Genomic DNA, 15,669 nt, shown 5'->3' with positions numbered 1-15,669 from the left:
CCCTGCAGGGGCACGGGCGCATGCGCAGGGCTCCCTGGCCACTGCCGCCGGCTCCAGCGCGAGATGGCAGCACTCACGCTTCAGTTTGCTTTCCTCACAGTGTCCGTCCTCCAGTCAGGTTCATCTCGTTCTTTTTATTTTGCTTTTTCTTTTATTATTTTTATTTTTAATTTTTTTCCATTACCATTTAGTCCCCTTACACCTTCTCCTCCCCACAGTCACCACACTGCTGTCTGCGTTCATGAGTCCTTTTTCCTCTTTTTAATGATTATATAATATTCTGTATTACAGATATGTCACATTTCATTTAACCATTTTTCCATGGATGGTCTTTCATGTTATTACCAGCCTTTCCCTTCCTCTGCCCCCCTACAAACAATGTTGCAATAACACTTTTGTACCGATATCCTTACATACTGGTCCTTTTTTTTTTTTCTATAGGATAGATTCCCAGAAGTGGAATTGCTTGGTCAAACGGTATGTGCTTTTTTTGATTTTAATAGATGTTACTAGATTATTTCCCCCAAAGGAATAGCAAGTCATGTTTGCACATAAGAGCATCCATTTCCTATATTCTCACCAGCATTGGATGCTATTGCTCCTTTTAATTCTTGCCAATCGTATCATCGTTGATCATTATTTTAATTTGCATTTTCTACACTACCATTGATGTTGAGTATATTTTCACATGTTTATTGTCCATTTGAATTTCTCTTTGCTTCATTTCACGTTCATTTCCACTGCTCATTTATCTATATTGTAGTGTTTTTGTTTCACAGTTCCGAGGAGCTATTTATTGTGTTTTAGAAATGTGAATACCCTGTTGTATGAATACAAGTTTGTCTTTCCAATTCTTGTCTCTGTGTATAATGCCTTTTGCCAAGTGAAAATTGTATATTATTAGTCAATAAAATGTTTGTCTTTTTTTATTGCTTTTGATCTGCTTTGCTCAGGGTGGTGCCGCCCATCACAGGGTCATCCAGATATTCTCTTAAATTTTCTTCCCCAAGTTTTTAAACATTAAATCTTACTCTGGTTTTAAATTTTATACATGCTCTAAGGTGGGAGTCTTTATTTCCCCCACAGAAGGATATCCAGTTACTTAGGTCCAAGTTATAACAAAAAACTTTACTTCCACAGCACTGAAATGGTACCTCGTCATACATACATTTGGGTCATCTCTGGACTCTGTTCCGATCCCCACCCATCGTTTCTGTGCCGACACCGTTCTGTTTTGAGTGCAGTGGCTTTCTGTTAATTGTGGTGCCTGGGAAGCTCTCTTCACTGGTCTTCTTTTCATACTTTTCATGGTTGTTTTTAACCATTTACTTTTTCATTTTTTTCTCCTAAATTAATTTTTAAAACTTAAATTTGGGGAATTTTTTCTTAAATGTTTTGAATATAAAAGGTAATGTAACAATATGATCGATAGAACCAAAAAATTTAATATTTCTCAGTTTGGGACTCTTAAAGACACCTCTTAATTTTAAATTCATGTTAATGTGGTAGTAACTTATTCAGGTTCACTGACATTCTTAATTGCTTTTTTGAAACTTTAGTTGCTGTAATATTAAGGTAACAGATACCTTTATGTTTTCCTGAAAGCATCTGAAGTATTGGCACTCAACGCTGGCCCTGTCTGCAATGAGCAACAGTAGTGGCTGTCTGACAAAGAACACGTATCCAAGTACACGTGAGGGCTGTGTTTTGCTTGTGGAAGCACAGGGACATCCCCACGTAGGTTCTATCCACGGTCACTTGGTTTCAGGAAAACAAACAAACAAATAAAACCATTAATTTGTTCTGTAGTCAAAAATGAAATGGTGAATAATTAATGTATTGTGATTATTTTCGAATGATATACTTGGAAAGATTACAATTACATTTTAAAAAATGAGATTCCTAGTACTTTCAATATTATAATTCAAATAAATGGATTGCTATGGCATTTTTGTATGTGTATAAATGTTAAAGATGATAATTTAGAAAAGATAAAGAAATTAATTAAACTTATTCACATTAAGAACAAAAAAGGACTTAGTAAATTTAGAGTTAAATGTAAACCTTCTATATGAACCTATAATCTTTATTAAATCAAAACCAAATATAATTTTTCTGTTCTGTTCTAAAGAAGGTAATAAATAGTTACCTTCTGGTCTCTATTCCATGCTCGTATTAAACCATCTTATAGGTACTCCCCATACCCCAATTTTGGTTTCTAATATTACTTTCCACTATAGGGCATCAAGACTTTTTTTGGAACGTAACCAGATACCATGATTGGGATAGGAAAGTTTTATTGGTTTGAATAGGGTTTCCCCTCCCCCCTAAAGTACAAGGATGCTTTCCATAGTGTATGGAGGATGAGCTATTAAGGACCGATGAGCCATATTGAAGGCACTTCTGCTGGCTGGTAGTGAGAATTTAAGTGATAGAGGAAATGGTAATCAAAAGGCACTGGACAAGTTGAGCCTACCAAAAGCCAAGAATCAATCATGTTACAGCAAAGGTGACAAACAACATAATGAATTGTGCTAATAACTAAAAGGCATGTCATGTTTCCAGATAAGCTGTATTTTGGTCAATTCAAATAGTGTTTCCTGCACTCCAGTTTTAATCATCATCAAAACTGACAGATGGGATAAACATAAATATAAAAAGATATAGAGTATATTTTAAATATAATTATGCATGTGTGTTAACCTTAAAGTGAAATTGTTTTTAAGTATATGTAGGCTATCGCAGGAACTTAAAAACAATAAAGAAAGGTATCATAAAATTAATAATAAAGGAATGTTTGTTTTATAACACTGTCAAACGCTGAAGCCTTTAATTTGCTCCAGGGCTGCCCAATTTCAAAGACTCTGGAAGGATAGAATTGTTTCAATTAGGATAGAGAACTGCTCAGCTTTTATAAAACAAACAAACACAACCATCTGTGACTGAGGTTGGAGTGACTACAGGAATCTACAGGCAATAAACAAGATTTTTAAAAAATTTTTATTATTCTTGAAGCCAGAAGAACTCTAGTTGCTGCGGGGTAGCAACACATGCAAAAGTCACTACAGAGGACTTGAAGTGATAAACTAGGAAGACATAAGCATTCAAATAATTAAAATAATGCTCACAAGACTTGAGGAACGAGGAGGGAGATGGCCAAAATGCACCACTGGTAAAAATAATCACATGCATTGAATTCAATGAATCAACTCTTGTGTTGAGCCCCTCTGCTCAACATGAATATACTAAGCAAGTGATGATACAACTGCACTGACTGAAAAACAATGAATTACCTCCCCAAATACTATGTTCTGTAAGACCAGGGATATCTTTTCTGGACCTAATAAGATAAGGTAAACTGGAACCCATCTTAATTCATAGGTATCCTTAATCTAGATCAAATGGAAGTAAAACAACCTTATGTGATATTTACATTTAAAAGATGAAAAAAAATCTTATAACTAAAACTGAAACAAAGCTGAATCAAGGTATATGTTTTCTACACATCATCAGTTTAAGACTTGGGAAGGTTGCTTACAGTTGGCCAAAATGTAACTTCTCTTTACATTGTTCTAATTTAATATTATCCTCTTGTTCATGTTACAATGTTACCCTCGTTAAATATAACTTTTGTGTATTTGTTACTATCTTAAAATTGTCCCAAAATATAATCTCACAGTTCCCCATCTTTATTTTGCTCCACCACTGGAATATGTTAAGCCCACTACACGTAGGAGGTAGAATAAAACTTTGAGACGACTTGAGATCCCCTGCAAGCATGGGACTTCCGGATTGCTTCAGTTTTAAACAGGTCTGCCGGTGGTCAAATGTAGAATTACCAGAGAAGATGGAGTTCTTTGGGAGTGAGGACCTGCCCTCCCTGGGGTCATTATAGAAATTATAAATCAGCTGTAATTGTGACCCAAGCACTTGGTGGGTCTGCTGCCAGGTCTTCTGGCCGTTTAGAAATGTGTTGAGACTGCTTCATTCTTTCAGAGGAAGCCACTGGGTCAGTGGTCAATGATCCGTATTCACTGTGCCTTGAGGAGGAAAAAGCTGCCTCCTCTGGGAAACCTCTTGTGAGCTGGGGACTTGTACTGCCAGCTGCATTTAACTTCCAGATTGTTACATCAAAGGATGACTTTTTCAAATGACACAATTAAATTTGCCCCCTAGTTATTCATCCCCACAATATTTTTATACATCTAAATATTTAAATGTGAATCTCCTTGAGTTTTCTGTTGTCATTGCTGCTAACAGTGAAATTCTAATGAATGAAATAACTGTTTGCAAATAAAAGTAAAAAAATGCATTGGTCCTTCCTCCTAGTATTGGATTTGTTAAGGGCCAGCTTACTATTTCTTAGAAAGGGACAGGACTATTGAAATGCATTGAATAGAAACTTCAAAAGTGAAGTGAATCTGTCAACGCGGCGGAAAGTAAAGATATTTTAAATATAATTGCAGCTGTATTCAGTAGTGAAAAAAAAGTCAAAGCATTTCTTTTTAATGCCATCCTGACGTGTGGAACATTTTGTAAGAATGGGCAGAATATTCACAGGCCGGAGGGCACCTCAGCATCCTCCAATTTAGGACAGCACATGTCTCCCAACCTCCAATTTATCTGACCAGGTCTCCGCCACATCTGTTAAGGCCCCTTCATTTTCATCTTCTTAGACACCCAGCCATGGAGCAGAAGATCACATTTGTAGGAACGCTGCGACTGAACAAATATTTTCTTTTACATGGTGCTTTCAGAAGAATTCTTTTATGTCCTAGATGGCTAGGCTCCTTGGATGTCTGAACAATGAAGAGTCTGAGTGAGCTATTTCTACACCAGAACCCCGGGAGCTTGCCAGACTTTGAAGTGGATTGCCGCGCATTGCGGGGCCACAGAAAAGTGGGGTTTTTCATAGTTCTTGCATTGATGTCGGCAAAGCCAGATGGCTTTGTAAAATGAGCCCCAAAGCAGTATAACTGATTAAAAGAAATGCCAGATAGTTGAAGGCTTTCATACCCAATGTGAGCCTGGCAGAAAGACATGTTCTCTTGGGGTATGTTGATATTGAGGAATCTCACTGCCTCCTCTTTAGGGGTTAACTAGTGACAATTGACATAGGTGTTGGCGGCAGGAACCTTCAATATGCAGGCTGAAGAAAGTATCTCTAGCTAGCCGTTGGGTGAGCTGCCTTGAAAAGAAACAAGGCTGGCCAGTGAGGGAAGCTCTCTGGCAGTTGTAGGTACTTTCTGAGATTGTGACTCATATCAAGTTCCCCTCTTTTTATTGCGGCCACAGACCTGCATGTCCTGAAACCCCAAAGCCCGGGGCAACTCTCAGCCCTCTGTTGACTCCAGAGGATGCCGGAGCGCTTGCTTTTGTTGTCGCCCAGTGTAGAAATCTCTGCCCACGTTTGTAACCCTGAGCACTGACCTTAACCTAAGAACACAGTCATATATTTCAAGTTGTTTGGGGCGAGGGGGAGGCTGATGAAACTTGACCTTGTAGGTAGAGGGATTCAGAGTTGTAGCAAATTGTTGTCTGGTTTCATAACCTACTGTCCAATTATTGGGAAATGGAGTTTGGAGCAGAAGGAAGAAAAAGCTCATCTTAAGATGAGCTTTAAAAACCTGTCATAAAAGAGGTAGCTGGCCCCGGGTCTAGTTGCTTTTCCATGGTCAGGAAACTCGTATCCTGCAACGTACGCTGCCTGATAGCAGTTTAGAAACCAGCCCCTCCCCACTCGGTTTGCTCTCTGTTCCAGCTCCTCTCATTGGCACAGGAGATTTAGTGGTGCTTTGCTGTCAGCGCAGCGGTGACCAAGAACCAGGGACCTGGGTTTCATTGAAATAGCTAATTTCAGAAGAGTTTGTACATTTTGACCTCTCTGAACTTCTGTAGGTCCTTTCACAGAGGGAAGTAATTCAAGCCTGGAGGCATTTCTAAGAATTGATTTTGGAGACTGAACTGATATGTATCCCTATTATTATGGTGGCTCTCTGTCTTTTTTTTTTTTTGCTGCTAATGTAGAATTCATAGTATGATAATAAGTTAGGGATAATTGGTCTTTGTAGAAAATAGTAATTTGAATAATGCTTCTGTCAGTCAAACAGGTGATTGTTGTAGAGGAACTAGAAGCCACAGACAGGAAAAAAAATGCATTCAAAATTGCCCCCTCCCTTATCACTTAAAGAAAAGATAGTTTAAAAAGCAAGAATTCAGCTTACTTACCCTTGTATCTTTTGATGCATTAGACAGCTTTTTTCTTTAGGTATTCTCAGCATTACAGGCTCTTAGCATGTAAGAAATGGGGTAGCATTTTATTTTACCGTGAACCTTCTTAGGTCATAAAACATTAATTTTTTTCCTGACTGTATACATTATAGAAATATATAGAAGTATAAAGAACAAAAGTTTCTATCCATAATCTCATCTCACAAGCATTTTATTATGTTTCTTTTGGGGCTGTTTTCTAAATCCTCGTTACTTGACGACTATCGATACTTGACATGCATTCTCCTCCCAGCTGCCAAGTGCTTTCTGGAGCTGACCAGACATACATGAGCTGAGTGGCCGGGTTACCCACAGAACTTGCTGTATTTCTAAACAGAAACAGGCAGGAGAGCAAAGTGCTGGGCTGTTTCCAATGGTCACGTGAAGTTGTTTAGGGTACTGAGGCATTTCCTTACTTTCAGTAATTCGTTTTACAGAATTCCAAATGGTACCATTTTTTTCCCTACAGTTGTTGGCAATATTTGTTTAGGTTCAGGGAAGCCAGCACGTTTTATGTGCAGGAAATCACTCTGAACAACACATTTTAATAGGTTCCAGTACTCAACAAAGAGATGCCATATTCATTTAGGGAATAGAACAGATTTTCTTTGTTTTGCTTTAACACTTGGGGCTTCATAAGATTTCCCCAGAAACCCGTGCTGCAGCCGCTCTCAGCCAAATTGTGATTTGTAGAGTGATTTATTGATCAGGGAGGGTTTCCCGGAGAGCCCGAGGACTCGTCATTAGTGTAGCTTTGTGCGCGCTGCCCTGCCGGAATGGAGGCTCCCTGGGGCCAGGGACTTGTGTTCCCTGCCGCATCCTGCGTGCCTAGCATCGCGTCCGGCCTGTAACAGGAGTTTCATGAATATCTGTGGAATATTGTTTTATGTGTTTTAAAATCACATATCTGCCTTGCTGCTCAACACATTCCCGGACTAACCCACGAGTTGGCTGAGCAGTTATTGAGCTTCTCCATTTAGTTGGTCCAACTTTTGTGAAGGACTGTGCCATGTTCCAGATATGATGGTGAGTGTTGGGTCCTCCACTTAACGTGCTTCAGTTTAGTGCGATTTTATTTATATATTGCATTTATGTCTTTTGTAAGAACAGATAAAAGTGATGGGTTCATGTCTGATTAATGTTTTAATGTTTTTCCAGTCTTTTGTATAAGGGAGTGCAATTTAAATTTAACGTTATTCTAAGTTCTAATTTGTCTACTTTGGGTTTTTGTACAGGCGCACTTTAAGTGTGAGGGAGGCAGGCTTCCCTTGACCAGTCTGATGGGAGGAGTGCTGGAAAGAACCACTCCGAGTGTACTTCTCATTGGCGTAGCTTGAGTTCCTTATATCCCAGCTCTGCTGGAGGGGAGGGGGCAAAATTGATATCAGGTGATAGAAATAAAATTAAGCTATTTGCAGTTTAATCCCATGGTGTGACTTACTGTCAAGGGATGAATACATGCATCCGACAATTGCTCTTTTGTTAGATGAGGGAAATAAGGAAAGAGATAGGAAGGGCTTTAAAACAGTAACCGATGGGACTACGAGCAAGGAGCACCATCATTTTAAGTGGATTGTTTTTATAGTCAAAGTATAAAGGCATATATGAGAGATAAAAATGCCAAATTCATGTTGTAGGTTCCTCTTGGGGGGAAGAGGGGAGCTGAGATCGGGGAGGAGGTGCCGGGGGCCTCAAGAGTGCTTGTTTGATCGATCGCGTTGAGTAGTTGATATATAGGCAGGCGTTCATTATGTTATTCCCTTCCTAGATTTTTTAATAAAAGTATAACAATGAAAGATGGAGAGTAGACTTGCACGGAAGTGAGATTTCCTCTAGTTCACTTTCACACTGAAAGGTTTAGCTTTTACAGCCTCCTTCATTTCCAGTGTTTTCTGGACAGAGCCTGTGTCCAGAGGTTGAGGAGAGGGAAAGAATGGGGAGGTGTTACGGAAGCAGAGAAACATGGTGAAGAGACACTGAAAAGTAGAATCCACTTAGGTATTGGAACTTGCTGAATCATCATAGGTGAGCAATTACAATGCCTCCCGCTACACACTCATTCACACTTACTCTTCCACTCAGATAGTTCTGCTTTTACATCAGCTTCAGGTGGCTTCATATCTGTGCAGTTCTGTTATCTGCATGGACTTTGAAACATAGGTACCCGATTTAGCTGCGCCTGACATCTCATTATCCTGGTCATAGTGACAGGTGACCCTTGTTTAGGTGGGAGGTCCTGAGGCTTTCCCTCACTCTCACCCCAGCCATCAGTGAATGTTCCTGGAGTCACTCCTGGGACCTGCATGGCTGGAGCCCCAAGCACGTGAATTTTAGTGGCTGAAAAGGCTGGGCCTCGAGGCTAACTGGAGGCAGACACAGGGTGTGGGTAATTGAGAGGAAGGAAGCATGGTGCTGGACCCCAGGCGGTGGGTGAAGATGCTCCTGCCACCCCATGTATTAGTTTGCTAGGGCTGCTGTAACAAAGTGCCACAAACTGAGTAGCTTAAGCAACGGAAATTTCTTGTCTCACAGTTTCAGAGGCCAGAAGTCCAGCATCAAGGTGTCACAGGGTTGGGTGTTCATGAGGACTGTGAGGGAGAATCTGTTCTAGGTCTTTCTCCCCCCTTCTGGTAGGTTGCTGGTACTCTTTGGTGTTTCTGGACTTATAAATGCATCACCTTGGTCTCTGACTTCATTGCCACATGGCATTTTCCGTGGGTGCCTCTGTATCCAAATTTCCCCGTTTTACAGGGACACAGTCATTTTGGAGTAGGGTCCACCCTAATGACCTCATCCTAACTTGGTCACCTTCAAAGACCCTATTTCTAAATAAGGTCACATGCGCAGGTACTGGGGGACTAAGACTTCAACATCTGTTGGGGGGAGGCACCGTTGAACCCACAACTCCCGCCCCTTCATTCTCATCCCACTGCTCAAACCTAGAAGGCAGAGTCCACCTACCAGTAGGTGTTGTGTGCATTGTGTCTGTGGATTTCTCCCCCTTTTCTCACTAATTTCCTCTGCATGGGCACCATGGCCCTGCTGACAGAGAGTGAGAGGACTGTGGAGAAACACAGGGACAAGACAAGTTACTTGTTAGGGAGATAGCAATTCAAGGTGCATTTGCCAGAGAACAAAGCCAGGAAGAAATATGAGTTGCTCCTTGCTACTGTTTCTTTTTCCTTCTATCCAGGCTCTTTGCACACCTCATTAGAGCAAAGACTAATCTATTGAAATCCAATCAATTCCACTTTAGATGATGGCAAATGAATACTATTTCTACTACATTACATGTGAAACAGGGCTTTGTGGATAAACCTGGAAACCTCCCCACAGTTTATAACATTGTTTCTCTGAGAGTGTGGTCTGGTGTCTTAACCTCACAGCTGCCCCTTCAGAGCACAGCCTAGTGCGATGTTCAGAAGAGCTGGGGAAGTGGAGTTGGGCCGGACAAGGGGGCGTGGCAGCTTTCTTCTTCCCATGCCAGGGGCACGTGATGGAGGGCCAGGTGGCAGGGAGATGCAGAGGGACACTCTAAGCAAGGCTGCTTCGCTGCTAGGAGGCTGACACCTCACCTGGCAGAAGTGTCTTTTTCATGAGCAAGGGTGGACCTTTAGGTGTCTCGAGGATTCTCCTGAGACGGATTCACGTCCAGAATTAAAACTGGCTGAGACACTGGCAGAAACATCCCGCTGTATACCTCATACCCATAATCCCTTCTGCTTTCCTGATCAAACTCTGATTTTTGTCTGGGTGGTAATATACTCAAGTAAAAAACTATACCAGCCTCCTTTCCTCACAGCTAGATACAGTTACGGTATGACATTTTGGCCCATAAAAATCTAAGCAGAAATTGCTTAAGCGATAAAAGTTGCTCAAGGCTGAGGATCCTTTTTCTATTCTAGGTCTACTGCCTCCTTCCAAACACATATGGAATGTGTTTGTGTTGGCCGGAACTCCAGCAGCCATGTTGTTCCATGGGGTGAACACAATGGGAGACTAACTACTAAGGATGATAAAACTGAAAGGTAGAAGTAGTTTGAGTCTGATGATTTGGTAGCCAGCACAGCAGCCCTGGACTTCCTGCCTCTGGACCTGTTTTGCATAAGTAGCAATAAGCTATTTTGTTTAAGCCATTTATTTAAGTTACCAATTATATGCATCTGCAACTATGCCTAATCCTAACTTGATCCAGAGACCCTCCCCTCAGAAAGCCAGATCACCGCCCTTTACAGTGTACAGTGTGTCAGAAAGCAAAGGCTGGACCAAGGAGATGGAAGGAAAGAGAAATTCTTTCTAAGATCTGAGGAAGTAGCCCGCTGTGCCCCAGGACATCTTTCCCCTAGATATCTTTTATGCGAGGTGGAAGGAAGACTCCAACACTGTTCCCTTTAACTGAATCCTTATTTATTCAACACTCTATCTCCTAGTAGCATAGACGGTTCGGTCGTTCCCATTTTCTGCCAGCTCACATTTAGTTCAGGAACAACCCCATCTTGGCAGTGCTGTGCTGGTTTGAGTGCTTCCTTGCTTTTTACCGTTGTTTCGAAAGTTGAATAGAAAACCAGAACAGAACGTGCTGATATCAGTGATTAGAAGTGTGACTCTCATAAACTTCATGCAGCTGACACCAGAGGGAAATTATTTGACTTTGCAAAAAGGATGACTGTTTAGCTTCAATCAGACATTCATTGTACGTAGGCCGGTGATGAGTGCAGTTGATTGTGAATGAAAAGAACAAAATTAAAGGATGTGGACAGATTGGAAGTGTATCCATGAGGGGTGTATGAGGAATAACTAGAAAGTTTGAGTTTTTTAATCTCTGAAGGAGTAAAAAGTGCCCTGATAATATATATTTGCCTCTGACATGTTTTCAGAATGTATGAAGCAGGCAAGTAGAGAATTGCCTTTATATGTGGGTTCACTATCTTTTTGTAACTGACTCTCTGATACGGTGTAGTGAGTTGGGAGGAAGCAAGGGCAAGTGAGCCTGCTTCAGGACAGCACTGTGATGGACCTGTGAGGAAGGAGAATAGAGATTTGTAAGATCGCTGAGGCAGAACTAAGGTTATATCCTTGGTGTTGTGGAGGGGACCCACTCCACACAGCCGTGTAGGCTAAATAATGGTTATCCCAAAGTTCTCTTGGTCCATCTTGAATTATTCATGCTCCTCTGCACGTCCAGATTCACAGCTAGTCCCTAGTTCTTGGAGGTCCAGGTTTAGAGGAAACATATCTCCTTAGAACTTATTTTATCTGAACAAGGTGAAGTCATTTTCTAGGTGTCTCATTTAGAGTCACAGTGATGTGAGACCCTAAAAAATATCTATTGCTTGAGGAACTCCAAAGCCAACTAATACTGTCAATTTACACTTAAAGTATATAAAATATCATATTTTCTCAGTAGATATGTTTTTCTTTATTTTCATGACATTTCAGGGCTTTTAAAGGTCCACATCTAACCTTAGTTCCTATTACCTATTTTCTCCAAGCTATTGATTTTATCAATTATATATTCACCTTTCTTGGTGCTTAACAGGATCCTAATTTTTCTGTGGTGGGAGAGGAATTTTGTACTGGTTTGGGATAAATATCTTCTCCCACCGCCTTGTTTTTTTTGGAGAGGATGGGAGAGTGGCAAGTTTAATTAAAAAAAGAGCCCAGCTAACTCTAGTTCAAACAGGAATTAACACATTCCTGAAAAAGTTATTATTATTAGTTATCACTTGTAGGTAAGATCGGGCAAGGCATTGCATTGGATTTCAGTAGTAATTTCTAGTCGTTCATCTGCAGCAATCTAGAAAGTTTGGAAATTGTTTTATTTATCCCTACTCTCGTGACTTCCATCACCCAAAATACTCAGATCACACGAGGGCAGTGTTGCTGCCAGGAAGGCGTGAAGATGCTGTAAAACTCCGGTGTCTCCACTGTAGGGCTCTCATAGTTGCACAGTCAAAATTCCAACCCCCAAGGGAAAACCGACAGTCGGTCCTCCTGTTGGCCGGTATCGCTGGTCGTTCGAGTAGCTGGCAGGGCCCCGACGCCCCGTTATCTTCAGGAAATGCGGGGAGCGCTACAAAAAGAGGCTAGTGTCCAGCATTCTGTTTTCAGAAGTGGTGATGGAGGCTGTCTTCAAACCCTGGCGTAGCTGGTAAGAAAGGCTCTTGTAACATACTGACTGCCTTCCATTAACGACTCCTCCTGAATTGCTGAGCATAAAATCTTAATCAATGAGTGCTTTCTATAGATAAGCCTGTTTGCTGAACTTCACTTTGGATTCTTTGAGAGGTGTCTGGAGATGAATAAGTAAGAAGGCTTCATCAGGAAACACCCTGTCACCTTTCCTGGGAAAGATGCCAAACCCTCTTCGGTTTTATAAGAGATTGGCCTTTTCATTGGGAATTCTTGGGCGGTAAGAGCAGGGCCCAACCTGAGAAATGAGTGTTTTGTTTTAACCTGTAGTTTGCTTATTCAAATAGTAATTTAAAATGTTTTTTTTTTCAGTAGAAGACTTTGGTTTCATTACTTTTATTATAGTTGGACAGTGTGATGTCAGAAGTGGAAGAGACAGAGAACTCTAGGCCATCCCACAGCTTGTGTATTTCAAGAAATAACATGGTTGGTTTTCTCATGAAAATAAAAAGGGAAAAGTAGAGAAAAAAGAAGATGAAATAAACTTGTGTTAAAATTGTGCTTGCACTTTGAATTAAATGCCTTGCATGGCTGGTTCTTATGAAGACCAGAAATGATGGAACCTTCATCTGAAAGCTGCGATATAAATCAAATAGGTGATGAAGGTTTTCTCCATGTTGAGGCTGCTAATTAGCTATGTGTGGGTCATTAGTTCTGTTCCTCAGAGCATGTCTGCAAGCTTTGATATCTGCTTAAGTTATGTAAATAATTTGCACAGTTTTTATTATGATTTTTCTATTAATCTTTGGCAGAGTGAAATTTGATATTTTCTCTATGACAAAGCATGAAATTTAGCAATTAAATCCTTTTACTTATTCAGAGTGTGAACTCAAATAAGTAAATTTCAACAAAACATTGTGTTGGGGGCTTTAAAATTTTACATAGTGGTTCTTCTGTAGCCAGTAAACGTAACACTGCATGATATTTCTAATCTGATAGTTATATATTTTAATTCTCACCTACCCAGGAATTATATTTTGAAACTCACAGACACTGGGAAGCCAGAGGTCTTTGACCTTTCAAAGGCGAATGTGACTGCCCTTTTGCGTATCTCAAGTTTCTTATCATTTATTACCACATTTAACCACCCATGGATTCTATCCATATCTCTAATTGGAGTAAATTAAGTACTCGTATTACTGATACCTCCCTCTGCCTACATTGTACATATATGCTCCTCTTATGTAGAAAACTTTCTGATAAATAAAAATATTTCTCTGATGATGAGCTTTTTTTTATAATTTGACTCCTTATGAGTGAGATCATGAGATTTGGAGTTGTATTTGTATTTGTATTTGAGCAAAACTTCCCCCACCAAACCTCTTAATAGTTGTTCCTTATTCTTCTACTCACCAAGCAAGTTATTTTTAAATTTTCTGGTCCCTACTTATTTTTTGCTGATTGCATGTCATTGTCTCATTTTCACTTATTAAATAGAATAATTCACCTCCTATAGACTATTTCTATTCTCTAATTATTTAGGTGTTTTCATCCTGGGATCTGTGGACAGTTTTCTGGAGTCTATGGACTCGCTCAAATTGTATAAGAGTGTGTGTGTGTGTGTGTGTGTGTGTGTGTGTGTGTGTGTGTGTGTGGTATAGCTTTCATCTGATTCTCAAAAATCTCCTCGGCTGCTCAGAATTAAGAAAGACTATTTTTGCCCTGTCTGGTATGGCTCAGTGGGTTGGGCATCGCCCCACAAACCAGAAGGTCGCTGGTTCAATTCCCAGCCAGGGCACATATCTGGGTCACGGGCCAGGTCCCCAGGTGGGGGCGTGCAGGAGGCATCTGGTCGATGTTTCTCTTACACATCAGTGTTTCCCTCCCTCCTCCCCTCCCTTCTTTCTAAAAATAAAAAAAAATAAATCTTTAAAAAAACAAGGACTATTTCATTTCCCTCAGATGGAGAACCTTCTCTCTCTACCTAGATTTTAAGCTTCCTGTGGCAGGACAGTCGCCTCACACGTGTTCCACATGGTGTCACAGCAGCAGGGTGGCGGCGTGCGGGATGCTGCCCCGTCTCAGCGCCTTGTGAACCGCGTGGTTTGAGACCTCACGTGCAGAGGTGTTCTAACTTGAATGATGTATGAATTTTTTTTAAAGGAATTTTTTTCACACCCACAATGTCAATTTAACATGTTTAATTTAATGATAACTATGTACAAAGGAGACAGTCACATATATGCTTGTGTTTAAGTTTTACCACAACTAGAACAATACAACAGACCTGCAAAGAGTCTGTTGTATTAAAATAGCACCATCAAGTCAGCCTTCCCTACTAATGCAGACACTTTGCTGAAACTAAACTGTCCTTAGCAATGCAAACATGCTGTTGCTGGCTCCAGCACCTCTTCCTTCGTTTGTGTGTTTTGGGACTTGGCATATTTATCATATACAAAGGGAGGCTCTGTTCTTCTCCTACTTTTCTGATAAAAAGTCTTCAGTGGTGGTGCCCTCGTGCTCCCTGAGGTCATTTGTCCCTAAATGCTTTCAGTATTCAGTGTTTAGGCCTCTGGCCGTTTCTCATGTGCTCAGGGCAACTGAAACAGCAATGCCTGGCGAACCTGGTGGTGGCCACAGTGGCTCCGTGGCACCGATATCGTGGAGCGGTCTGACATTAAAGGGTAGTCATTACACAGTTCATATTTTTTAAGACTGTCAATGAAATTCAACAAAACTTTAAAAAAATGCTTTAAGTATTCATATTTCCCTAAGAATCTTCCTCAGACTCCAGTGTGAGGAGCCCCGGCATAGACTACATGAAGGGCCTCATTGATGTAATTACAATACTCTTAGTGCCTTAATGAATGTGACTTGATCTCCAAGTAGACTGATTTAATATTTACTTAAAACAGGTAAGCCTAAGTTTAATTAATCCTTATCTTCATTCTCTTTACTGAAATAGCTATTCATACATAAGCTTTGTATTTAGTCTTGGTTGTCTCTTACTCAAACTCCAGCCTTTCTCCCACCTGCTGCAGGGAGACGAACCTGGCGGTACAGAGGGCAGGTGGGGAAGAGCGTTGGTGAAACGAGTGTCAGTGAACTAAAAGTCGGTGGACCTCTGCCGTGAGCGGAAACCGGCTGCTCTTTACTTAGGGATTCCTTACTTTCTCTAAAGCTGTTTTCCCAACACATCTGTATTAGGAAGCAATAACTGCTCCAGTTAAGGTCACATGCTGTTTTTAGGGAAGGCCTCTCTCCTAG

At 40.7% G+C, this 15,669-nt stretch overlaps 1 protein-coding gene across 5 annotated transcripts in view; it reads left to right on the top strand.

The window, feature by feature from the left end:
* MAST4 (microtubule associated serine/threonine kinase family member 4) overlaps positions 1-15,669 on the top strand; it is a 524,552-nt gene that overhangs the window by 290,329 nt on the left and 218,554 nt on the right. For 3 of the 5 annotated variants that reach the window (XM_053913119.2, XM_053913117.2, XM_053913116.2), the window contains exon 5: positions 442-477. The exons of the other annotated variants lie outside the window; for them this stretch is intronic. In XM_053913119.2, coding sequence (XP_053769094.1) covers positions 442-477 — 36 coding nt within the window. The remainder of the gene's footprint in view (positions 1-441; positions 478-15,669) is intronic. 5 annotated transcript variants of the gene reach the window in all.

This window comes from Desmodus rotundus, chromosome 1 (genome assembly GCF_022682495.2).
Source record: "Desmodus rotundus isolate HL8 chromosome 1, HLdesRot8A.1, whole genome shotgun sequence".
In the NCBI taxonomy this organism is placed as follows: Eukaryota; Metazoa; Chordata; class Mammalia; order Chiroptera; family Phyllostomidae; genus Desmodus; species Desmodus rotundus.
The sequence above is the reverse complement of the archived record's forward strand: the minus strand, read 5'-3'. Positions and strand labels throughout refer to the sequence as shown.